Here is a 26,067-nt window from a genome sequence, read left to right as displayed (position 1 = left end):
TCAAAAGTCAAATCTAGCCTATCACAAAATGATTTACCTCCAGGGTTTACAGACACACATGGCAGATCTTTGCTCGGAACCCACAGAAGCCATGTAGCATTCGGGATGGATTGCTTATGGTGGAATCAGTGTTTGACTTAACTCGGCTTTCTTTACAGACTTCACATACATTATTGCTTTCAAATATCATCTTAGAAAACAAATAAAATATACTTGTGATAAAGCAACAACTGATTTTTCTTGAAATGTTTAGGACCAGCAAAACAACCACACATAAAAACAGTATATTTTTAAGAAACAAAAATAATAAGTGAACAATTTAAATTACATGTTTAAAGTAATGATTTCAAGGTTCCCCAGAGACTACCAGGAAATACAGAACAGAGCTCAACACGGTACAGCAGATTTTTGACTTCCGGATTTGGGGGATGCAGAACTGAGCTCAGTGTCTGGGATTTTGTGGAGAACAGACACTGAAAAAAAAAAAATCACTTCTTATCAAAAAATTAAAAAGCATGATTATTTTCAATGTAAGAAAGCAGCCAAAAGGAAGGGATGTGATGTAAATATTTGTGTTTTTCTTTTCATCAGTGGGAGCTACATAGTCTGCTGGTGAAGGGCTTTAGACAAACAGATGGTTTTCATTTAGTGGCTGGTCCCCCATATCTGTGTCAGATAAAATCATAGCACTCATTATGTGTTACCATGGATACCATGAAGATACTGCCGTCCACTAATACTATTAGAGGAAGACAACATAGTTTTCAGGGACTAGTCCTGTTCTGCCTTCATAAGTCGCCTTCAGCCACCCTGGCTCCACTGATGGGTGCACTGCTCAAAGGAAGAAAGAAATCAGTGTTACCTAGGAGAGACTAGCTCAAATAATTACCACAACTAATGATCACCTAAGAATCTACAGGTACAGCCCCTCTTAAGTTGGAACGTTCTCTGTACTCACACAATTAATTAGATAAATTGTATTTGTTTAAAGCACCAACCCCTCCTCTATTTTTTTTTTTTTTTTTTTTTTGTAAAAAGGGTATAGTTTCCAGACTAGCCTTGTAAGACTCATTATGAAGCTCTGGCTGTCCTCTAACCGGCAAGGCTCCAGCTCTGACAGTCAGGAGTATGCTACCATGTCTGGCTTGTTTATTTCTCTTTTGGATACAAGAGAGTAAACGCTCCCACAACGGAGGCTGGGGTCTATAAAGGTGTGTTGTGTTTACTCAGGCAGACCTAAGAATTGGGTTTGGAATCTGACACTGTCTAACCCCCACTCCCGCCCCATCCCGTGAGGCATTTCAGTAAAGGACATCTGTACTCACCATTGGAAAAGATTGCCCCCTGGGGGAAGGACAGTTCATGGCTATGCTCTGCTTTGCAAGAGTACATGGCTTTGGCTTGGCTGAAAGATCAAGGCAGTTTATAAAAACCACACTCACTTCAAATGTAGCCAAAACTATTCTTAGTTAATGCAACGTAGAATGCAACATAGGGATTGACACAAACAAATCTACATCAGTGTGATCTTCACAACAGTGTGTGATCCTACTGTAACCAGATCAGCCCTGTCCAATTCACTGATGCCTTCCTTGGAAACCCTTCTTGTGTTTCTAGACAACAGATCCTAAGGAGACAATACAACTACTAATGAGTACTATAGGCGGATTTTAAGTATGCTGTAGTTCGTTAGAAATCCAATGAATACAGCTTTTTGATAAGAGATGTCATTCATTAAATATGTTTCTCTTATTGGTTAATGAATAAAGCACAGTTAGCCAATAGGAAAGCAAGATAGGTGGGACTAGGAGACAAGGAGGATTTGGGAAGTAGTAGGGAAGAGATTCAAGATGTAGGGCCAACAGGGTAGAACTCCGGTCCCTCTCTCTGGTAAGATGAGACCATGTGGAAATACTTAGATTAATAGAAATGGGTTAATATGATCTCTGCGGGTCCACTTGGAGTTCCTGCAGGCAAGATCCTTGACCCCCAAATCCGGGCCCCTGCAAAAGAACGAGGTCTCAGCTGGAGAGCGCCAGTTTCCAGTGAGATCCCACTACCCTGCAAAACCTTCTCAAGTTCCAGCCCAGCCCTCGTCCTCTTCTGCCGGCTATTGGCCAGAGGTGAGTCTGGGCCCAATCGGGGCTGCCTGTCCCCTTCAACCTCTTTACCCCCCTCCCCCGCCTGAACTCCCCTGGATTGGCCCCTGATCCTGCTGCTCCTGTCTCCGGTCCCCTTTGAGAGCACCCTTGGAGCTCTGATACACCCCCACCCATCCCAACCTCCAGCCTACCCCCCACCCTGTGCCCTACCCCACCTACGGTCCTGCCGCTCTGGTTGAGCACTGGGACAGAGGGTGGAGCCAACAGTCCACCCTACTTCGGAGACCTCTCGGAGCAACTCCGAACAAAGGAGACCTGACTATCCACGTGGGACCACCTGTAATTTCCACCGGCTTGGTCCCTGACCCCGCCTCCAGTCCTCTGCTGGAGTCCCAGGCCCCCTCCCAGAGATCCGCCTATCTCTGCGGGTCCACTTGGAGTTCCTGCAGGCAAGATCCTTGACCCCCAAATCCGGGCCCTGCCAAAGAACGAGGTCTCAGCTGGAGAGCGCCAGTTTCCAGTGAGATCCCACTACCCTGCAAAACCTTCTCAAGTTCCAGTCCAGCCCTCGTCCTCTTCTCCCGGCTATTGGCCAGAGAGAAGCCTCCTAGAGAGCTTGGACCACACAGAGATACAGACATTGAATCTTTGATCCACATAAGCCCATCTGGGAAGGACCATAGAGAGAGGGAAGAGACACCACCAACACCTACAGGAAGAAACTATGGGAAGAAGGCAATACAAGAGAACACCTAACAACAGAAAGACAAACATGACACCACCAGAATCTAGGGAATCTACACCAACTAGAATGGAACACAACAACAAAGCAGAGGAAGCAGAAGGGTATGACTTAAAAATCACCACAAAAAAAAAAAACAAACCCCCCACAAAAAAGAAAAAAAAAAAACCAAAAAAAAAAAAAAAGAAAAAAAAAAAAAAAAGGGGGAAAAAAAAACCCTACCCCAAAGAAAAAACAAAAAAACAAAAAAAAAAACCAACCCAGGGGAGGAAAACGCCCAAATTTAAAAACACAAAAAAAGAGAAAAAAAGCCAACCAAAAAGGAAGGAAAGCAGGAAATAAAAAAGCGGGGCAAAAAAACGGCCACCACCCCCCACAACCACAACCAAAAACACCAAAGGGGGGGGAGGGAACCCCCCCCCCCGAAGAAAAAAAAGAAGAAAAAATTTCACCCCCCAAAGAAAACCATAAATCCAACAAATCCTTAACACACAATATCCAGGAAATGTGGGACACCATGAAAAGGCCAAACCTAAGAATAATAGGCATAGAGGAAGGTGAGGAAGCCCAGCTCAAAGGTGCTGAAAACATATTCAACAAAATCATCGAGGAAAACTTTCCAAATCTGAAGAAGGACATGCCCATGAAAGTACAAGAAGCATACCGAACCCCAAATAGGCTGGACCAAAGAAAAAAAGACCCCTCGACATATAATAATCAAAACACCTAGCATACAGAATAAAGAAAAAATATTAAGAGCAGCGAAGGAAAAAGGACAGGTAACATATAAAGGCAGACCTATCAAAATTACACCTGACTTCTCCATGGAAACCCTCAAGGCCAGAAGGTCCTGGATAGATGTTCTAAAAGTATTAAGAGAACACGGATGCCAGCCTAGGCTACTATATCCAGCAAAACTCTCAGTCAATATAGATGGAGAGAACAAGATATTCAATGACAAAACCAGATTTTCCCAATATGTATCTACAAATCCAGCCCTACAGAAAGTATTGGAAGGAAAATTCCAACCCAAGGAAGGTAACTACGCCCACAAAAAATGTAGGCAACAGATAATCCAACTACACCAGAAACCTAGGGTGAAGCAGAACAAATATATTCACAATACCACTGCCAACAACAAACCTAAATCAAACAACCATCAACAATCAATGGTCCTTACTCACCCTCAACATTAATGGTCTTAACTCACCTATAAAAAGACACAGATTAACAGAATGGATACGAAGACAGAATCCATCCTTCTGCTGCATACAAGAAACACATCTTAGCTCCAAAGATAGACATTACCTCGGGGTAAAGGGTTGGGAAAAGATTTTCCAATCAAATGGAAATAAGAAGCAAGCAGGCGTAGCTATCCTAATATCTAACAAGCTAGACTTCAAACCAAAACTAGTCAAAAGAGATGAAGATGGTCATTTCATATTCATCTCAGGAGAAATCCATCAACACAAAGTCTCAATTCTGAACATCTATGCCCCTAATACAAAGCCACCCACATTCGTAAAAGAAACACTACTAAAACTCAAAGCTCATATAAAACCTCACACACTTATAGTGGGAGACTTCAATACACCACTCTCAACACTAGACAGGACCACAAATCAGAAACTCAACAAAGAAACAAAAGAATTAACAGAAGTTATGTCTCAACTGGGGCTAACAGACATCTATAGAACATTCCATCCAAAGACAAAAGAATATACCTTCTTCTCTGCTCCACATGGAACCTTCTCTAAAATCGACCACATACTAGGAGACATAACAAACCTCAACAGATACAAGAGAATAGAAATAGTCCCCTGTATCTTATCGGACCACCATGCTTTAAAATTGGAATTCAACAACAATACAAATAGCAGAAAACCTGCAAACTCATGGAAACTTAACAATGTGCAATTGCACCACTCCTGGGTCAAAGAAGAAATAAAGAAAGAAATTAAAGACTTTCTAATATTCAACGAGAATGAGGATACAACATACCCGAACTTATGGGACACCTTGAAAGCAGTGCTACGAGGGAAGTTCATTGCACTAAGTGCCCATATGAAGAAAACAGAGGATAGTCACATAAATGAATTAACAGCGCAACTGAAAACCTTAGAACAGAGAGAAGCGAATTCACCCCACAGGAGCAGACGCCAGGAAATAATCAACTTGAGGGCTGAAATCAACAAAATAGAAACCAGGAAAACAATACAAAAAATCAATGCAACAAAGAGTTGGTTTTTTGAGAAAATCAACAAGATTGATAAACCTTTATCCAAATTAACGAAAAAGCAGAGACAGAACATGCAAATTAACAAAATCAGAAATGAAATGGGGAACATAACAACAGACACAGAGGGAAATCCAGACAATTTTCAGGTCATACTTCGAAAATCTGTATTCCACAAAAATTGAAAATTCAAAGGAAATGGACAAGTTTCTGGATAACTATCACTTACCAAAATTAAATCAAGAACAGACAAACAACTTAAATAGACCTATAACCCGAAATGAAATAGAAGCAGTCATCGAAAGCCTTTCAACGAAAAAAAGTCCAGGGCCAGATGGATTCAGTGCAGAATTCTACCAGACATTCAAGGAAGAACTAATACCACTACTCCTCAAACTGTTCCACAAGATAGAAACAGAAGGTTTATTGCCAATCTCTTTTTATGAGGCCACAATAACTTTGGTACCCAAACCTCACAAAGACACAACTAAGAAAGAAAACTACAGACCAATATCCCTGATGAACATCGATGCAAAAATACTCAATAAAATAATGGCAAACCGAATTCAAAAATACATCAGAGAAATCATCCACCATGATCAAGTAGGCTTCATACCTGGATTGCAGGGATGGTTTAACATACGAAAATCTATCAACGTGATCCACCATATAAACAAACTGAAAAAGAAAAACCATATGATTATCTCCCTAGATGCAGAAAAAGCCTTCGATAAAATTCAACACCCTTTCATGATAAAGGTATTAGAGAGGTCAGGGATAACAGGAACATACCTAAACATAATAAGAGCAATATACAGCAAACCAACTGCCAACATCAAACTGAATGGAGAGAAACTTAAGCCAATTCCTCTAAAATCAGGAACAAGACAAGGCTGTCCTCTCTCTCCATATCTCTTCAATATCGTACTAGAAGTTCTAGCTAATGCTATAAGACAACAAAAGGAGATCAAGGGCATCCAAATTGGAAAGGAAGAAGTCAAACTGTCTCTATTTGCAGATGATATGATAGTTTACATAAGCGACCCAATAAACTCTACCAGGGAACTCCTACAGCTGATAAACACCTTCAGCAAACTAGCAGGATACAAGATAAACTCAAAAAAATCAGTAGCCCTATTTTTTTCAGACAACAAAGAGGCAGAGAAAGAAATCAGAGAAACATCACCCTTTACAATAGCCACAAGCAACATAAAGTATCTTGGTGTAACGCTTACCAAACAAGTAAAAGATCTATATAATAAGAACTTTGTGACTCTAAAGAAAGAAATTAAAGAAGATACCAGAAAATGGAAAGACCTCCCATGCTCTTGGATAGGTAGGATAAACATAGTAAAAATGGCAATCTTACCAAAAGCAATCTACAGATTCAATGCAATCCCCATTAAAATCCCACCACAATTCTTCACCGACCTTGAAAGGATAATAATTAACTTTATATGGAAAAACAAAAGACCCAGGATAGCCAAAACAACCCTATACAATAAAAGAACATCAGGAGGCATCACCATTCCTGACTTTAAGCTCTACTACAGAGCTATAGTTCTGAAAACAGCCTGGTATTGGCATAAAAATAGACAGGTAGACCAATGGAATCGAATTGAAAATCCTGATATTAATCCACGCACCTATGAACACCTGATTTTCGACAAAACAGCTAAAATGATACAATGGGGCAAAGACAGCATCTTCAACAAATGGTGCTGGCACAATTGGATGAGGGTGTGTAGAAGACTGCAGATAGACCCATGTCTGTCGCCATGCACAAAACTCAAGTCCAAATGGATCAAAGACCTCAACATCAATCCAGCCACATTGAACCTCTTAGAAGAGAAAGTAGGAGGTACCCTTGAACAAATTGGTATAGGAGACCGCTTCTTGAACATAACTCCAGGGGCACAGACACTGAAAGAAACAATTAATAAATGGGACCTCTTCAAACTTAGAAGCTTCTGTAAGGCAAAGGACACAGTTGACAAGACCAAACGGCAGCCCACTGACTGGGAAAAGATTTTCACTAATCCTATATCCCACAAAGGGCTGATCTCCAAAATATACAAAGAACTCAAGAAACTAGTCAACAAAACACCAAATAACCCTATTAAAAAATGGGGTACAGAACTGAAGAAAGAATTCTCAATGGAGGAAATCAAAAAGGCTGAAAGACACTTAAGAAAATGCTCCACATCCTTAGCTATCAGGGAAATGCAAATCAAAACAACTTTGAGATACCATCTTACCCCTGCCAGAATGGCTAAAATTAGAAACACCAGTGATGACTTATGTTGGAGAGGATGTGGAGAAAGTGGAACACTCCTCCACTGCTGGTGGGAGTGCAAACTCATACAGCCACTTTGGAGATCAGTATGGCTGTTCCTCAGGAAAATGGGAATTAGTTTACCACAGGACCCGGCAATCCCCCTCTTAGGCATATACCCAAAGGATTCACATCAATGCAACAAAGACATCTGTTCAACTATGTTCATAGCAGCACTATTTGTAATAGCAAGAACCTGGAAGCAACCTAGATGCCCTTCAATTGAAGAATGGTTAATGAAGATGTGGCACATCTACACAATGGAATACTACTCTGCAGAAAAAAATAATGGTATCTTAAAATTCGCAGGCAAGTGGATGGCACTTGAAGAAACCATCCTGAATGAGGTAACCCAGTCACAAAAAGAGGAACACAGTATGTACTCACTCATATATGGATTTTAGACCTAGATCAAATGATCACCAGCCTATAATTCACATCACCAGAGGAACTAGGATACAAGTTGTATTCTAAGAGATTCATATAAAGTCCCTCACAGAACTGGGAAGGGACAAGTCCCCCAGACCTCAGGTATAGTGGGGGAGGACAGCTAATGGAGAGAGAAGTAGGAGAAAATGAGAGGGAGGAGAGGAAGGCATGTGCGACTAGGAGGATTGAGCCTGGTTAGGAATGGAAAATAGGAAAGAGAGAGAGAGACAGAGACAGAGACAGAGAGAGAGAACATAAAAGAGGGAGCCAATATTGGTTTGAAGATAAAGTTGAACACAAAGAAAGGTCGAGGGAACTACAAGACTGCTCCCAACTAACAATCTCAGCTTCCGTGGAAAGGCTATCATAAATGCCCTTCCCGGAGAGTGAGATCAACAACTAACTTCTCCATGGAGTCCTCAACTAATGCCTGTTGAAAACAGGAGCAAACACCCATACATAAACACTGAGTCAAACTAGAACCCAGAAGCAGATGGAGAGGACAAGACCATGCGGTAGAAGTACATAGAGACAGCTTACCTGAACAAGGAGGAGCTAAGGGCCACTAGACTGATAGCTGGGAAGCCAACAGGGGTCTGACTCGGACTTCCCTGAATATGGGTCTCAGCCAGAAGGTCTGAGCAGTCTAAGAGACCTCAGACAGTGGAGCCAGGATGTATCCCTGGTGCACAAAAGGACTTTGCAAACATATCCCCCATGGAGGGATAACTGCCTTATTCTAGAGATAGGAGAGAAGCCCTAGTCCCTACTTCACAGGACCTGTCAGATCTACATGACCCCAACTGGATGGCATTCCCCTACATATTGTATTGTGGTGGGGGGTTGGGAGGGGAGGGTGTTTAGAGTGCATGGGAGAGGGTAGAGAGGGCAAAAGGGAGGGAAGGAGGGAGGGAGGGCTTGGGGGGAGGGAGGGAGGGAGGGAGAGGGAACTGGGATCGACATGTAAAATAATAAGGGGGGGTAATAAAAAAAAAAAAAAAAAAAAAAAAAAAAAAAAAAAAAAACGCCTAAAAAAAAAAAAAAAAAAAAAAAAAAAAAAAAAAAGAAAAAAAATTATTTTTTTACAAACACAAAAAAAAAAAAAAGATAAACTCCCCCACCAAAAAAATTTGATCAAAACACAACCCACCAAAAAAAAAACAAAAAACACCCCACCCACAAAACCAACAAAAAAAAAAAACACCACCACCAACAACAAAACACAAATCTCCCTCTCCAACCCCACCACACAACACCCCCCCCCACAAGAAAAAAAATAGAAAGAAAAGCCACCCAAAAAACCAAAAAATATTAAAAAAAATTTTTTTTTATTTAATAAGAAATTTTTATTTAAAAAAAATTAAAAAAAAACACAAAATAAAAAAAAAAAAAAAAGAGAAAAAAAATAAGAAAGTAGAGATAAATAAATGTTTCTGGTCATCTCAAAAAAAAAAAAAAAAAAAAAAAAAAAAAGAAATGGGTTAATATTTAAGACAGAGTTCGCCGATAAGAAACTAGTAACAGGCCTACAGCATTATATCTAATACAGCGTCTCTGTGTGTTATTTGTGGCTGGTGCGGCAGTGAGAACAGGCAGCAGGAAAACCTGCTCTTAACAAAATGGCCCCTTCAAGGTGGCTACTAAGAACATCCGCTTAAAACTTAACAAAAGTTTAGAAAAGGGTTTTAGAAACAAAAGAACAAAGACAAGCAAGGCTTCTTTGTAGCAGCATTTTTCTCAGCAGGGCTCTGTTTTGCTAGAGACAAGCAGAAATTTGCGCAGCTCCTTTAAGGGAGTTTTCCTGACTCAGCATAAGTGGCAAAAATCTGCACAGCTTTTAAATAACTCTGCTGACAACTGAATGGTGTGTACGAGAGCTGGCAATGGCAGTGACCACATCCCCAAGCCGGCAGCATGCTGCTGGATGGCAGCTTAGACCAAGGCAGTGAGCACAGCTCTCAGTTCTGGCAGGAAAAGTACCAGCCACCATCTTGGATAGACCATGGCTAACACAGCTCTGACTTTCATTTTAGCAATGTTCTTGTTTACCAGATAAAAGACTTGTGGCCAGAAAAAGAAAAAGGTTTACAGTAAAGACAGATTCAGATTAAGAAAAACCACTCAAGGTTTACAGTGTGTTTTAAAATATACATAGGCTTGGGAGAGAAAAAGAAACAGAATAAAATGGTTTAAGAATAATAAAAAGAAAGAGAGTAGCTGGGTATGGTGGCACACTCCTGTAATTCCAGCACTCAGGAGGCAGAGGCAAGCAGATCTCTATGATTTCAAAGTAAACCTGGTATATGGAGTAAATGCCAGGGCAGGCAAAAGTTACACAGAAAAACCCTGTCTCAACAAATAAAAAATAGAAATAAAAGAAATAGAGTAACCAAAACGCCAGGTAAAGGTGGAAACCAAAAAACAGCCTGGATACTGTATGCTATTAGGTTGTCTTTTTATTGTTTGACAGCTAAGGAAATAGCAACAATTGTTAAAAGAAATGCTGTTAGATTATTTCAATTTATAGACTTTAACAATGCTTTGACTTCAAAATTTAAGTTCAAGGACTGGTTACTGGGGAAAAGGATTTCTATTGTTTCCACAGAAAATAAAAGCTGGAGATTCCTTCCAGACTAGCATGGTTTGATCAAGCAAGACTCCCTGAAATAACATCCCAGGTGATCCACCATTCAAAACAGCTGGGACAAGGCAGCCTTGCAGATCACTACAGCCAGGATTTCTGCGTCTTCTTAGGCTCCCCATGACAGCACCCCCTACCATCCAGAAGCAGTTTGGAAAGAATGATGCCCAAATTCCCAAATATTGTTTATAAATGTTTGTTTTCATTTAAATGGGGTTGGTTATAAATGGTTAATGACCACAGCCAATCTCTTTTTAAAGGTAAAAAGGGGATTATGGTGTAGATATGAATATGTTGTTTTGGAATGAATTTTCATTTATTGATACAAATTTAAGGTCAATTTTATATGTATATTTCTCCTCTTGTTTAGGTATTGTGTTTTTATAGCTCATTTAGAAATATAATGTATAATTTAGTACATATTATAGATAATTACCTATGATAGTCAAAACTTAGAGTTAAGTTAGGGTTGCAAGATATACAGAGATGTATTTGAGATGGATAGGCATTCTTCAAACCTTTCAAAGACCTAAAGAATATGGCATTTAAGGGTTTTTCTTGACAGTGAGACATAACTGCTCCTGGCAACACCACCTGTCTCAGAAAGGAAGATGGACATTAAAGAAACATGTTATGAAGTTTGCTTTCAATATGACAAGACTAGCCATAGTGGACAAGAAACTGCTCTTGTCTGGACTGTTTGACTTCATCCTGTATAAACTGGACATGCAGGACCCATAGGAATATGACTCTGATACAAGATGGACATTGCCCTAGGAATCCTGCTTCATGGAAGAGTCTGCCAGACAGTCTGCAGGACATAGAGAAAAGTGATTGACACACTGCCAATAAGGTGGATAGTTAAAGTGTCCTGCTTTGCTGAAGAGTCTACCAGACACACTATGGCCTATGCACTAATGATGGAACATTACAGAAGAACTTCAGGTGACTGACCAGGCAGTGAGTTGCCTCTGTCATTTCTAGAGTTTATATATTATCCTTCTGTGGTCTTTGATGGAGTTGAAAACAGATAGTTATGGTTATAGTTTTCCTTAGTTAGGATTAAAGATAAGTTACATATAGGACATAAGACTCACAAAGATAGGATAGATGATGGAATATTTTCTTTAAATCTTGTTAAATGTTAATGGGATAAATATTAACTGTGGATCTTATTTGATAACTGTTTTGTTATATATTTTACTATGTTAAGGTTAAAACACTTCTTTTTATTTTAGCCCGAAAAGAGGAGATGATGGGAGATGTCATTCTGTAAATATGTTTCTCTTATTGGTTAATGAATAAAGCACTGTTAGCCAATAGGAAAGCAAGAAAGGTGGGACTAGGAGACAAGGAGGACTTGGGAAGTAGTAGGGAAGAGATTCAAGATGTAGGGCCAACAGGGTAGAACTCCGGTCCCTCTCTCTGGTAAGACAAGACCATGTAGAAATACTTAGATTAATAGAAATGGGTTAATATTTAAGACAGAGCTAGCCAATAAGAAACTAGTAACTGGCAGAATTATATCTAATACAGCATCTCTGTGTGTTATTTGGGGCTGTGGGATCAGGCCAGCTGGAAAACCTACTCGTAACAGCTTTTTATTTTTCAGGCTACCTCAGACCCAAAAGATATGTAAAAGATGTTGAGTAGGTGTGATGCTAGAACAGCAGCTGAGGTTACCAAGGAACAGCCAGCAGCTGTCACCTCATTGTCTGGGCAGTGAAGGGCACAGATGGAGGCTTTGCAACCCAGAAAGGTTTTCATGTCCCCCCTTATAAACAACAACAGCAAACCCGATGCCAGGCACCACATATTCCATACAGCCGGAGACTTTGGTGTCCTAAGAGCAGCCAGAATTTGGGGCTTTTGTATAAGGTCTTGTCTAGAAACAGTGTAGCCAGAGCTGACCAGGATGGAAGCCACCAGACAAGTCCTCACTCCTCTGCCATATTCAATTATGTTCCAAAGACTTGTGACTTCCTGACTCCACCTACCATCTCTTCCAGCAGCACAGAAATGCCCTTTCTGGGTTTATGGACTTGGTGGCTTCCCATGCACCCTACAATCTCTCAGCTTCCTGGTTACCTGTCATCCTGTTACCAGCAGGGCAAGCAGAGGGCAGTCCCACACCCATCAGAAACCTAATGCTGTCCTGGCCACCAGGGCGTTCTTCACAGCTTTGACGACTGCAGGCCAGGCTTCCTCCTGGCCACTCTTCGTTGCTCTTTGTTCTGTTAATACTTGAAACCATTCCCTCAGGACTACTGCTGCTCTGTCTTTTTCCATCTGTAAGTCCTGCTGCCAGGCACCTTCCCCTTCACCTACAGAGCCACTGATGTCTACAAGTTTCTCTATGGCAGAGATGGCTTTTTTCTCCCAGCGTCCACTTCCAATAGTCTCACCTGTCCCCCAGGCTCTTGGAACTCTTAAGTCTAAAACTTACCCGTGGACTTGTATAAATACAAGCAGAATTTAGAAACTAAACCACCTGATGCTTATCCTCAGACATTTGGCATCCTTCTCTCTCTACCTCTTACATGCCCTCTCTGAGCATGTGTCCATCCAGATCACAGCCCTGAATAGTCCTGCTGACATGTTTCTCTGCTTCTGAGTGAGCCTCGCCAGTTCCACTCAGAATGGCCGACTATCCTCTCTTTTCCTCGGTCTCTGAAAAACCACCTGAATGATCTGTGTGCATTCTTCATTCATTACTGCCCTCTGAGCCATGGCAGCCAGAGCCCCCATTGTTCTCGGAGGTGAAGCTTTTGTTTGGCTCAAGGCTATCTAGACATTAAAATGATGGCTAGACATCTCCTGCCTCTACCTATCTATCATCCTTCAATGTCTGTGACAGGGTTCTCCGTGAAGTCCATAGAAGGAATACCAAATAGTTATGGGGGGGGGGGTCGGTCAAGAAAATGCCCTCATGCATAATTTAGTTTCAGTCAACAGCATCAGATGAGCCGATGTTTAAGTTCAGAAGCATATTCATTATAAACATATCCATTAAAATATCACACATGATTATAATTTATAATTCAATTATAACCACAACAATAACAGTTATTATTGAGCAGGAGAATACCTCTAATGCACCTGCCATATATTTCAATAACATTATTGTATATATTCACAGCCTGTTTGGTTAAGTGTGGAATTAGGACCTTCATTTTAGATATGGAATGTGGACCCTTGAAATGCATGACTATGAGGACTACAAATGGTGGCCAAAAGTTTGAGTGAAGGCCCCTGTGACCCTGAGGATGATGTATGGTTCACAGTGTACAGGACTAGATGAAACCTAAGGATGCTGTCCATGGGTGTAGGGATTGGTTAACAAGGGAACACAGAAGTCTCTGCTGAGGACTATTAGAAGTTGATTCCTTCTTTAGAATGTATATTTTAAATGCATAGGCTGATTGCTAACCCTCTAGGTGTGCCTCTCACTTCCCTAAGCCTTCTAGTGCTATCTTTGTAAATATAGTTCTAGCTAACTTCCATATCTGTAGGCTCCTCCTCAAACACAGATCCAACCAAGTATTTAGGGGAAAATGCATCTTTCCGAAACACACACAGACCTTTTTTTTTTTTTTTTTTTTTTTTTCTGTCAGTATTTCCTAAACAACATGGATATAATATCTCTTTATATAGCATATATACGTTAGGTATTTTAAATAGTCTAGTGATGGCTACATCAAGGCAAATGCAAGTAGTTACTATGCAAATGCCATGCATGGCATATGAGAGGGCGAACAGCTATGGATTTGGAAGGTCTTACAATCATTCTTTTACTAGAAAGGGAGGCTTTACTGAACAGAAAGACTACTTAGCACTTCACAATGGAAGGGCTCCATCTAGTGGAGCTATTCATACAGTGCCTCTCAACCTTCCTCATGCTATGACTCCTTAACACAGTCCCTCATGCTGTGCTGACTCCCACCTATAAAATTATTCCATTGCAACCTCACAACTATAATTTTGCTACTGTTATGAATCATAATGTAAATATGGAGGATGGTCTTAGGCGACCCCTGTAAATGGGTCATTCATCCACTGCTGGATAGACAGGTAGATGTGCAAGGTTGAGTCTCTGACACTAACGCCAGAAAGGCAGCCAATCTCAAAGATATGAACTTGGTTGTGACATGCCAGCTCAGTACTCCTGTGCCTTCTTGGGAAGAAAGTCAGAGAAGATACCGGAACAGGTGTGTGCGAGTGCCCTGAGTACATACTGGGCAGCAATTACCCTAGTGAGTGGGGTGATTCCTCATTGGAAGTCAAACAGCAACAAAAACAAGTATGCAAACTATATTTGAGACTTTGAAGAAAATTTAAGGGACTGAAGGTCACTGTTACCCATAATAACTTGTATGTGCTTACAACCATCCCGACAGAAGAGATTCTAAGGGGAACACTTGTATCCCTTCCTTTGATTGTCAGATTACTGAAACAATTGTCCCGAAGGAACTAGAATTGCTCTGGAGTCTCATACTGGGAGATGGAAAAAGTAAAAGTCTGTTTCTCCTAGAGGGGCACCTTTTCTTCCTGGAATAGATTTTACACAGTTGTAAGAAAGCCAGCAATGATGGACCAGACCAGTCTTTGATTGGGAATGCTTTTGCTTTCCTTAAAAACAAAAACAAAACAAAGGTGGACTTGTTGCGGGACATCACCAGACCAACTTATCTGTTTCTTTTCCCACATTAAATAAATCTCCTGTCTCCTTAATTAGCTTACCTAGGACAGGTAGACAGGCCTGGTGTATCTTATTAAAGCTCTGTGGAACGACTTTTACCTAAAAGCGATGATGATATCCTAAGATCTAGAAATGCTTAAGACAGGCTTGCTGGGAGAGTTCACAGACTTTGGTAAAAAAGACAGAAAACAATAGACAGCAATACAATAACCCCCAAAATGACATCAACAACCTTTGGTTGAATAACTTTCAGAAGAAATATGCAGCAATAAACTACCCATGATTGCCTTGCTTCATAGACTTAGTTATCCAGCTGTGGAAGTTCAAAAATGCTCCAGTACAGTTGAAAGGATGAGTGAGGCAGGTTTGCTCTGCAAGCCATCACATCTATGTGCTTGTATTGAATATTTCATGTAAAAAGAGCACTTAGGGAAAGCAGCCATTTCCATGCACTACTGTTCAAATTAAAGCCTAAAGTCCGAGTAGAGTAGAGGAATTGAGACAGCAGAAACAGCAGAAGGATAGAGGAGAAGGAGGCAGCAAGGAGCAGAGACCTGCAAGGCTGCAAACCGAACCAAGTCCTGTCCAGAAGGAGCAGAAGTTCCTGGGCCAGTTAGCTCTGCAATCCTGCACTGCACTGTGCAGTATTTCTAGAACATTCTTGCGGAGAAGCAATAACGTTTCAAAGTCAAGAACATATTATTGACAATTATCCCCAAAACAACTACTATCAGAAGTGCACAAAGAGACAACTAATTACAGTGACTTCCATTCTTAGGAAATGTGTTTAAAATCCTCCTTTTTGGAGGGAAGGGGCAGGGTCTCCTGTGTCCCAGCTTGGCCTCAAACTTGCCACGCAGCAAGGATGCTGCTCAACTTCTGATCCTCATGACTTCACCTCCTGCATTCTATGATTACAGTACACACTACCCCATCTAGCTTATGTGGGGCTGGGGACCAAATCAGGGACTGTGTATGCTAGGCAAGTATTCCATCAACTGAGTTACAGACTAGCCACAATTCTTTTCCCAGCATTTTAGAAGGCATCATGGTAACAACCGGTTCATGGTAACAACTGGATATGATGTTATTTGCGGATGCCACTGGTCACTGGCTTATTTCTTTATCTGAAAAACTGAGGTAGAGGCTGCCACAAATTCTATCAACACAATGCAATGATATCCCTGCTGTTTTATTCATCAATTGTGTTAAAACTTTTGAGAACTTACCGTCCTGAAGAAACTGGCTTGAGTGAACCAGCATTTTCAAATATTTGAGCCTTTGCTGCCACTCTGAAAAATATTTTTGAATGCACTGAGTCAATTTTAAAAACAATATTTAAAGAATCAGAATACTTCAATATTTTTAAATGAAGTCAGTCAGAAAAGTCATCCTGTTCAATGGGATATTCAGGATTATTGTGAACACAAAACAGGACAGTTAGGAATCGCCACCCAAACGGGGACCACAGAGTAACTGCTTTTGGTTTTAATGTGAAGAGCTGTAGCTGCAGCTTGAGGCTCACAGAGCCTATAATAGACATGTAGCTCCCTTCACTGCCTTCTTCCTCCTTTTACCTCAGCAAACAGAGGTCACAGCAGAGAGAACATTCTCTCTGCTGGGCTCCCAGCAGGAAGCAGGTTATTGGCTCTGGGAAAGCACTGCGGGAAGAGTCAAAGACTCAATCAACATGACAGAGGAGGAGCCATTGCTGTTCTGATAGCTGAAATCACTTCCTATAAAGCAAAAAGGAAAAAGGAGAATATGTCTACTAAAGGAACCTGCTGGCCTGCATCTTGCTTCAGTCACAGAGCATGTGTGTGGAGGGAGGCGAGACAGGAAGGTGCTAGCTACAGAATGAGGGCAACTATAGTTGCCAAGCGTCCTTGGTAACCACATATTTCTTAAAGTCACCAAAAAAAAAAAAAAAAAAAAAAAAAAATTAAATTCCATGAATGAGTCCCTAGACTTGGTTTTAAAATAACATGCTTTTAAAATCATTATAATAAAGTAATTAAATTAATATTAATTAATATGTGTGTGTGTGTGTGCATGGGGAAGTCTCAGGACAACTTTTGTGAGCTGGTTCTCTCCTTCCAGCATTTGGGTCTGCCTCTGGAATGGAACTCAGGTCCTCAGGCTTGGTGGCAATCACCTTTATTCACCGAGCCACATCATTAGCCTCATCCTTTCGAATTCTTCACAGAGCCCCAAAAGACAATCTTGAGGACCCTGCCCTCCCCTGAAAAAAACAACCAGAAGACAGAAGGTCCTCTGGCTCTTTAAGGATGGAGAGATATCCTCTCATCTCCTCTGACAGCCCATCCAAACTTTGGTTTCTTTTCATGGCTTTGGCTGAACAGCAAGCAGATGTCTTGCAAACAGATTCATCTAGCTGGACTTCTGTGAGGAACGCTGGGCACACTGTGCAAGTAAAGATGTAGAAAGAAGGTAACGGGCAGAAGGATCTGCGGTCCCGTTCCTGTGGAGCTGGACTCAGGAAGTAGAATACCTTCCCGAACTTTCAACACATGGAAATGTGAGGTACAGAGGACTGGGGGTCAGGGGACCAGGGCTCTAACACGTTCTAGACATGTGCTCTGGACTCTGAAGGGGGAGTTGCTCATGCGGCAGATCTTCAAATGAGACTGCAGACCCTTAGGAGAGGCCACCTGTGTGAAGACACCCACTGCGAGCTCACAGACACTGGGGCATGCTCAGCAACTGTCAGGACTATGAGGCAGGAAGAGGCGCCTCCTGCCTGGTGATGCCTTGATTCTTCAGGGTCCTACTCATCCCTCTGCACCCTTTTCTGCTTCCATTTAAATAGTGGTATCCTATGAGCTTTGTACTTCTGCTCGCTGTTTTGATGAGAAGTGTTCTCTTCCCATCGCCTTTTGTGACCCTGGCTGTCTATAACCTCGTTCCTAGCAGTGAAACCTCAGAGAAGCACAAGGTAGAGGAGACAGAAAACCCTCACATGTAGTGAGCAACCATACTGGGAGAGCTAGAAGCTGGATGGGCTGCTTTAGTGGAAAGGTTCCTAGCTCCAAAGCACGTAAACACTCTATCTCTATTTTCACAACCTACATTAAGTGTTTGGAGCCACGAGATAGCCAGCACACACAGTAACTTTCACCGAGTTCTACAGAAGTTAAAAGTATCAGCTCTATAGATGAACCATTTAATTGCAGGACCTTCACATTCTTTTAGGACAGACTCAACCCCTCCATATTGTTAGGAGACAGTGAATACAAATTCATTCCAACTCACACTGAGCCCGGTCGCTGGTAGCCATTGCTGGAGGCAGTGTCTAGCCTCAGTCTCCTGCACATTTTTGGAGGCAGCTCTGGGTTTTCGGTGGCTTTGAGTGACTCTTTGGAACCTATGGAAGTTAAGCTTTGAATGGATCCACTGTAGCTCTTGTTTCCTACAGAGAAAGCCCAAGAAAATACGCGAGGTGCTATTAGTCAAAGTAACAGCAAAACCACAGCACCGTGCATAACAAAAGGCAGCATTTTCCTCCAAAGATGGGAAGGTAGAGACTGTTCTTTGGGTATAGGGGCCATCACTTAGGAAGATCGAAATCTGCAGCAGTTACAAAACATCACCCCATAAAGATAGAAAGATTCAGGAGGAAAATGTCACAGCACACAGAAGTTTCTAAACCCAAGCTCAAGTACAAATAGACAAGCTCCACTGGTTTCCTTCCTGATCAGTCACCCCAAGTGTCCAGCCAGCAACCCTGGGGAATGCTACTCAGCATGGGCTCCAGGCCTTCTTACCTTCAGCTGCAGAGATGGATCTGAGAGAGGAGGAGGCAGAGGTTCTTTTCAGTCCTGAGGGCCCATAGGGCCCTTTCTTGACTAGGTCTATAGGGGGAGAGACATCCCCTGGGCTGGTGACTGAGGCCACGCTCTGGCAATCCGACTCCACATCTGTTTTGGTTGCATCTTCTCGAGAACTCGACTCTGGGCTAGTTGTCCAGAGACCTAGACTCTTCTGTCCATTGGAAGATGATGGGGAGGCGATCCAGGGGATACCACCCGATTTCTCCCTGGGCTGGCAGGAAGACGACTTAGTGGTACTGTTTTGTTCAGAGGAGTGGGAAGAGAGAGACTCTATGCTGCCCATGGGCGTGCTGTCTGGGCTGCTGCTGTACGAATCACCTGAGAAAGAGACAGACAAGAGCGAGCATGGTCATGTATCAGGGACATGGAACTGCATGACCAAAGCTCTCAGCCCACCACGCCTTCTTCAGCCACCAGACCCCACTGGTGTGATCGGCCTTGACCTGGCATGGCAGGCTATCCTCAGTACCAGGGAAAGCTGTAAAGCTTGCCTTTTATGGTGGTGCATGTGATTCACACATTCTCCAGGACGATGTTTTTACACAGCTCTGGGAACTAACCACTCTGACAGAGCATTCATGGACTGACTCGAAGCTGAACAAAGATTACGTGTGACACAGAACTCAGAAGGCTCCCTTCATGAATGAATGTATATGGAAGAGACATACTTCTACTAGAGATTTATTTTTGCCTTCCTTTAGTGTACCGGTGACTGAGGTTGCTCTGAGTCGCCAGTACCAGTTTCTGTTCACAGGCACCAATGGATTCAGCAGCAAATTACAAGCTTCTGGCAGCTTCGGAAAGAATTTTTTGTTTTGTTTTGTCGGGTTTTGTTTAGTTTTTCATTTTCCTACTATGACTATAGTAACACAAGAAACTGCTGTTGGCCTGGGTTGTAACTCGAGGGGAGAGTGTGTTTCCAGCCTGCACAACACCCTGAAGTCTCACTAGGTCTTGGAAATATACCTAAGTCAAATCTTGATTGACCATTTTCTATTAAATGTGGACCATGGGAAAACCCTGGGGGCCCAGAGGAAAAACACAAAACAACCACAGTTTAACGTTTGCCATGGCCTGGGTTCAAGCTGTGATCAACCCTAGCTGGACGCTTGGCTCAGAATAAGAAGTTCGTGATTTCATATGTGCTGTTGGTTTTCTTTTTCTTTCTTTCCTCTCTTTGGGACACTGTGGCATCCAGAAGCTGATTCTTTAAGAACATGATGTGAAAGAAAGCCAGAAGATGGCTTTTCAGTGTGACACCCTCCAGCTTTTTTACCTGCTACTCTGACAACAGGACAAAACCTGCCACACGTAGCACACAGTGTCCTTAATCACAACCCCAGGAAAAGGGCGGAAGCAAACTACTTTTTCCTTTGTGGCAATGCTTGCCTAAGGGGCCCTCCCACAAGGCTGGCAGGGGCTATATCAGTGCTGGGAGAGGGGTTGGGGGAAAAGCACCTACAAACACACCTGCTCATTCCTAATTACCAAAGAAAGGAGGTCAGAATAAGCTGAGCAGGAGAGGCTCTCCTACAATGGGGCAAACTTACTATCAGGCTCCGCCAAGCATGGCGTGTACCTCCCTCTGGGCTTCCGAGAGCCTGTGGACAGGCAGATGGCACGGGTCCTTCGGGAACCAGACCGGGACTGAGGCTGAGGAAGAGGGATGTTTGGGTCTGGGGCAGTATGGAAGATCTACAGAGACGAGAAAAGGACTGAGGTCAGTAAAGAGCGAAAGCACCTTGCGTATCCACGCGATAGAAGGTTCGACAGCTATGAGAAGAATCCCTAGGGTTCAGGAGATGCTTGATACAAAGCTACCCCGAGGTAATCACTAGATTCTTTTCCATCTAATGAATAAAGCCTCTTCTCTGGGTTGACATCTTTGCTGCTCCCCGCAGCTTATGGTGAAAGTGAGGTCTCATGACTTTAAGAAACCTGTCCACTGTGAGTAAATGTCTACACTCTGCATCTTCATGTTGCGGTGTTTCTTTTCTGCTTTCATCTCAGGGAAGTCTAACCCAAGGGGAAGCTTGGCTCTATGTGACTTCCAGTAGAGCAGCCCCTTGCGATGCTGGGGAAGGCTCTGCCATGCTGAGGGCACCTGGCTGTCACGGAGGAGGGGAAGCTGTAGGAAGTAGAATGAGCACAGTCTTCAGATGATGGGACCATGAGCTTGCAACCTCATGCAGTGACTGAGGACACCATTGTGTGGTCACTAGGAAAGGACTTTGGGGAGACATGTGAGGTCATTCTCTCAGAGGAACCAGATAGGGCATAATGGGTTAACTCGGCTTCCACAATGTTGAACAAAGATTGCCTGTGACACAGAACTCAGAAGTAAGAGAAACAGAACTTAAGCTTTTAAGGAAACCCTTTTTCGGAGGATCGCATGATTCACGACTCTACTTTCTACCCATCCCTGACCTGCATTTTGAGACTGGCTCTTGCATGTAGCCCAAATGAACTTAAAATTCAAGACCCTGATTGTGGTTCTCAAGGGCTGAGATTATAGGTGTGTATTACCACACCTGACCTCTTTTCTTGTATTTGGAATACTGGAATTACTACCCATGTAAGAGTCCAGTTCCAGAGGGTTACAGAGAAAAGGCTAAATCACATTTAAACACAAGCAGTGAAACAGTGCCTTCTGAATCCAAGCAGAAAGCTGAGTACCAGACACTAAGGAAGGAAACTTGGGAAAGGCAGGGCTGGAGAAGAGGCAGGCTACTCACTGGACTTGAACCCTGAATAAACAGGTGACAGCAATAATCAAAGTCCTCATAGAGAAGTATTTATGAAACTGGCAAGATGGACATTTTACAGGAATCTCAGATCACAAATTAAAACTCATAGGCAGTACAAGTGTCCTTAGAGGGAAGCTGGCAGTGTGTGGAGACCTCAGCCACCTTTTCATAGTGCTCGATCAGGATTTCAACCACTATGTTCTGAAACTTGATGTTCATCATGGCAGCCACAGTCTCCTCTTGCGCTCTCATCAGGGTTGGGCCAAATATGACGCCGAGATTTGAGACCGTCATGAGATTCTGTTGGCTGTGTAATGACACTCTGAAAATAAAGAACAGAGATTCTGTTGGCTGTGTAATGAGTCTCTGAAAATAAAGAATATAAACTCTTATTGCAAATTTTCAATGTTAAGAAATGTCCTTTTCTATCAAACTTGGTGTGTAAAAAAATTATAAGCTGTATATGCCACTAGAAGCCAACTTCCCTGCTCACTATTGCCTATTCCCAAAGGAAGAAAATTATTTATAAGACAAACAATAAATTATTACAGTATTGGTCACACTGCTGTGTGGTAGAAGTAGACTTATCCTCCCTTTCCGACTGTATTTTTGGAAGCTCTTATTGAGCCTGTCCCCCTCCTCCTCTCCCTAGGCTCCAAACAGAGGGAAATAACAAATGCTTAAAGGGATGGAAATAATTACCTACATTTAACCATTATAAATTACGTATAAATACACACAGAATCAAGACGAGACACAATGTGCTATGTCTATTGATGTCCACTGAAGATTTAATAGGCGACTGGCAAGATGGCTCAGAGGGCAAAATGTTTCCACTTGGAAAACCTGATGACCCGAGGGGGATGGAGAGAATGGGTTCCTGGAAGTTGTCCTTTGAACCCACGGGTGCTTTGGGACATGCACACACTATCCTCCATAATAGTGAAAATACATAATTTGAACATCTAAATAAAGAACGTAAGATGCTAACATTGGGCAAATAAAGCTACTAACCAGAAAGTCTAAACTATTGATGGAAATAAATCTTAAGGTTTTTTTTGTTTGTTTATTTTTCTTGTTTTAGATGCAATGTTCATAGAAAAACATTAAACTATTTGGTATTTCTGTATTCTAGGGACTGAATTCAGAAGAACTCAGACCTGGTGGTACAAAACCCATTATCCCAGACATTTAGGGAACTGAAGCAAGCAAATGTGAGGTTCATACTCTACTACTGAATTACACCAGCTCTGTACACTGAACTTTATCACAGCAGTAAGTCATCATTCTTATTATACAAATAAAAAGTCACCTATCTATCTATCTATCTATCTATCTATCTATCTATCTATCTACCTATCTACCTACCTACCTATCTATCTATCTACCTATCTATCTATGTCACCTATCAATCTTCTATCTATTGTCTACTTGCCCATCAAACCACTTACCTATCTGCCTACTTTCTGATGATCCACATGAAATTTAGAATTCATGTATGAACTAACACCAAAGTCAGAAGAAAATCTTTGAGAAAAATTGTGAACCTCAAGGGGTAATCTGCATGGTCAGTGTGACCTGGGGAAACTTGATGACCTTAGTAATATCCAGCACTAGTCTTCAAATTCACCACTGTAACACACTTAAAAGAATTGGAAATATTATAAAACACCATACACTCCTTCTTACATTTCTAAGTTGGCATGAATTGTTTTATCAGTAAATAGTTAGTTATAGAGGACACAATTATCTGCATATTGGAAACATATGACACATAGACAAACACATATCTTAAAAACAAACTGCACACTGTTTTCTAGCGTCACCTAAGGCTTACAAGAGCAACCACATAAAACCATCATGTGCGTTAGAAAGACATGGATGAGCTTATCTTCACAAGACTGGCAAGTCATTAAACAAGCGGCATGAGCCACAGAATTACCTGAGCAGGTGTTTTATCAAGATGTCCAGCATCTCTCTGTTTTTTTCCGGCAATTTGTGCACCAGTGCATGAACCGCCTCCACCCTGTAGTTTTGGTCATCTGACTCTGTTATGTAAAAAGGAATACAGATATAATTGTATTCAAACCTGTAATACAAATATTTGTTATGTGAACATCATATACAATTCTACCATTCATGCCTTAAAGTGTTGTTTCATATGTTGTTATGAACCATGCCTTTTAGGATAAGAAATGTTGAGTGAGCTTATCCATGTCTATAAAGTCAGAGAGTATTGAAACCAAATGCATGGTTTTGCAGCATGTTGCTTATCACTGAACTATACCACTCTGACCTAAGATACTGACTGCTTGAGGTCAGCAAACAGAGACAAGATAAGACCTTCAGGAATTTTATACGCCTGTACATACACATGTGTGTATTTACCCAGAAAATGTGAGTTGTGGATATTTGTGAATGCTTGGTGGGTTAGTCAGTGTAATTCACATTCCTTCATAGAAACATGTTAGAGGTCTAACCCTGTGTGAGCAAAGGGAGCCAGTATCCCTCTTCTTAGTTCACAAAGGAGGACTTCAGCATGACCTTCCTCAAATGTTGGCATTATGTAAACAGAAGACAGTGAACTCATGGTGACACTAAAATCTGAAATTTTAGACATCACCTCAACAAGTCCAGTCCTGGCAGACTAAAGCTTGGGTGCAAACTTCCCATAACATTTCAGAAGGAGCTGGCATCCCTCGTTGTCAGTAACAAGTTTGGGCACAAGAGCCCTGCCTTTCAAGGCCTTTGCAACCTCTTTATGTTACATCAACTGTGTAGAGACAGAGGCAAGGAGCCAACTCCGGGATAATTCTGAGGAAAAAGGGGATGGGATGGAGATCCCAAGGCTCTGAACTACCTGCTACATATGTGAAAATAAAATTATTTAGAACAAGGGCCAGGGTGAGCAGGAAAAGGGCCACAAGTTCAGGGCTAGGATGGGCTACCACATTAGTTTGCTAGAGTGTGAGACCCTGTCTCAAAACCAGCAAAGCCCATTTACCAACCCAACCACCCAACACAACAACCAAATAAAAAGAAAACTATGGAGAGGGAAAACATCATTCTGCAGCTTCAAGGTTCCTTGCTGCAGCCTAATCCTCTCTCCCAGTGAATCCTCTAACATCTCCTTGGGTTCCAGTAATGGTTCCCTTTTTACTGAAATTCCTTAAAAGAAATTTGACACTGATTGTCTAAACCACCCAACTTAACACTGAGTAAATCCTTGCCTGAGACCATGCACAACAATGATTTCCAAAGACAGAAGTGAAGGAAACCTCCCATCAAGGGCTTGTGTCATCACAGTGTTAGACAATTGCTCAAACACCACTTGACACAAAGACACATCTCTGGATTGGGTCCAAAGTGACGGTTTGTTGAACAACAACAATAAGCCATGTAGCTTGTAGACCTAGCTTTACTGTACACTCGTGCCTTGGACAAGCCATTTACCTGCCCTAGGTCCTGACTGGCTCATCAACACAGTCAGACAATATTCCTTGGGTCCTATTCATTTTGCTCATGTGAATATCATGTCGAATGGAGAGCATTTAGGAGAAAACTTAGAAATGTGTGATATTCGTATGTGGTCAGCCATGATTGCTGAACTTAAAACCAAGTCATCCATATTACCTGATGCTCTCATTAGAAGGTAACACTCTGAGGCATTTTAACCTCTGGAAGTAAATGAAGGTAACTGGTTTTGTTTGTTTGCTTTTCTTGGACTGTGAAGAATGAATAATACTCTTCGATTACAGCCACACCTCATATACTTCCAACAATGAAATGCTGACTCATTGTTACAGAGTAGGTCACTATAATTTACGTTATGGTGATGGTTCAGATGCCAAGCTGACACTCTGGCTACAATAGTGGTAGAGTATATATTACTAACTTCTCAGGCCACATTCTTACAGTATTCCAGTCCCCTACTCCTGAGTTTCCGATTAAATCCACTAATGTAACATTGAAGCAGCCATTGACATAAATAAGTGATACAAGTTTGTTATTACAACACATAACTTCAGGAAGAAGAGAATTAGCAGAAGAATTTCTACTGATTCATAATATTTGACTGTTTTTTTCAGGGTTATAAATATAGTATGTGAGTGTAAATACTGACATAACTTGCTGCATACAATTGTAATCATGTTTATATGCATACAGTTGCTGGCATGGGTCTGGACAGAAGATTCAGTGGTTAAGGGAACTTATTGTTGTTACAGAGGACCTGGGTTCAGTTCCCAGCACCCATATCAGAAATCTCCCAGCTGCCCTCTAGACT

At 41.8% G+C, this 26,067-nt stretch overlaps 1 protein-coding gene across 1 annotated transcript in view; it reads right to left on the bottom strand.

Moving 5' to 3' along the window:
- Window positions 1–275: 275 nt before the first annotated feature.
- Arhgap42 (Rho GTPase activating protein 42) overlaps window positions 276–26,067 on the bottom strand; it is a 224,096-nt gene continuing 198,304 nt past the window's right edge. Inside the window, exons 17-24 of the mRNA XM_051199100.1 lie at window positions 23,725–23,830; window positions 21,945–22,104; window positions 20,586–20,730; window positions 18,970–19,353; window positions 18,458–18,614; window positions 16,414–16,476; window positions 1,326–1,405; window positions 276–831 (exon numbers count right to left, since the gene is read on the bottom strand). Coding sequence (XP_051055057.1) covers window positions 743–831; window positions 1,326–1,405; window positions 16,414–16,476; window positions 18,458–18,614; window positions 18,970–19,353; window positions 20,586–20,730; window positions 21,945–22,104; window positions 23,725–23,830 — 1,184 coding nt within the window. The 3' untranslated portion in view covers window positions 276–742. The remainder of the gene's footprint in view (window positions 832–1,325; window positions 1,406–16,413; window positions 16,477–18,457; window positions 18,615–18,969; window positions 19,354–20,585; window positions 20,731–21,944; window positions 22,105–23,724; window positions 23,831–26,067) is intronic.

This window comes from Phodopus roborovskii, unplaced genomic scaffold (assembly GCF_943737965.1).
Source record: "Phodopus roborovskii unplaced genomic scaffold, PHOROB, whole genome shotgun sequence".
Lineage (NCBI taxonomy): Eukaryota > Metazoa > Chordata > Mammalia > Rodentia > Cricetidae > Phodopus > Phodopus roborovskii.
The sequence above is the reverse complement of the archived record's forward strand: the minus strand, read 5'-3'. Positions and strand labels throughout refer to the sequence as shown.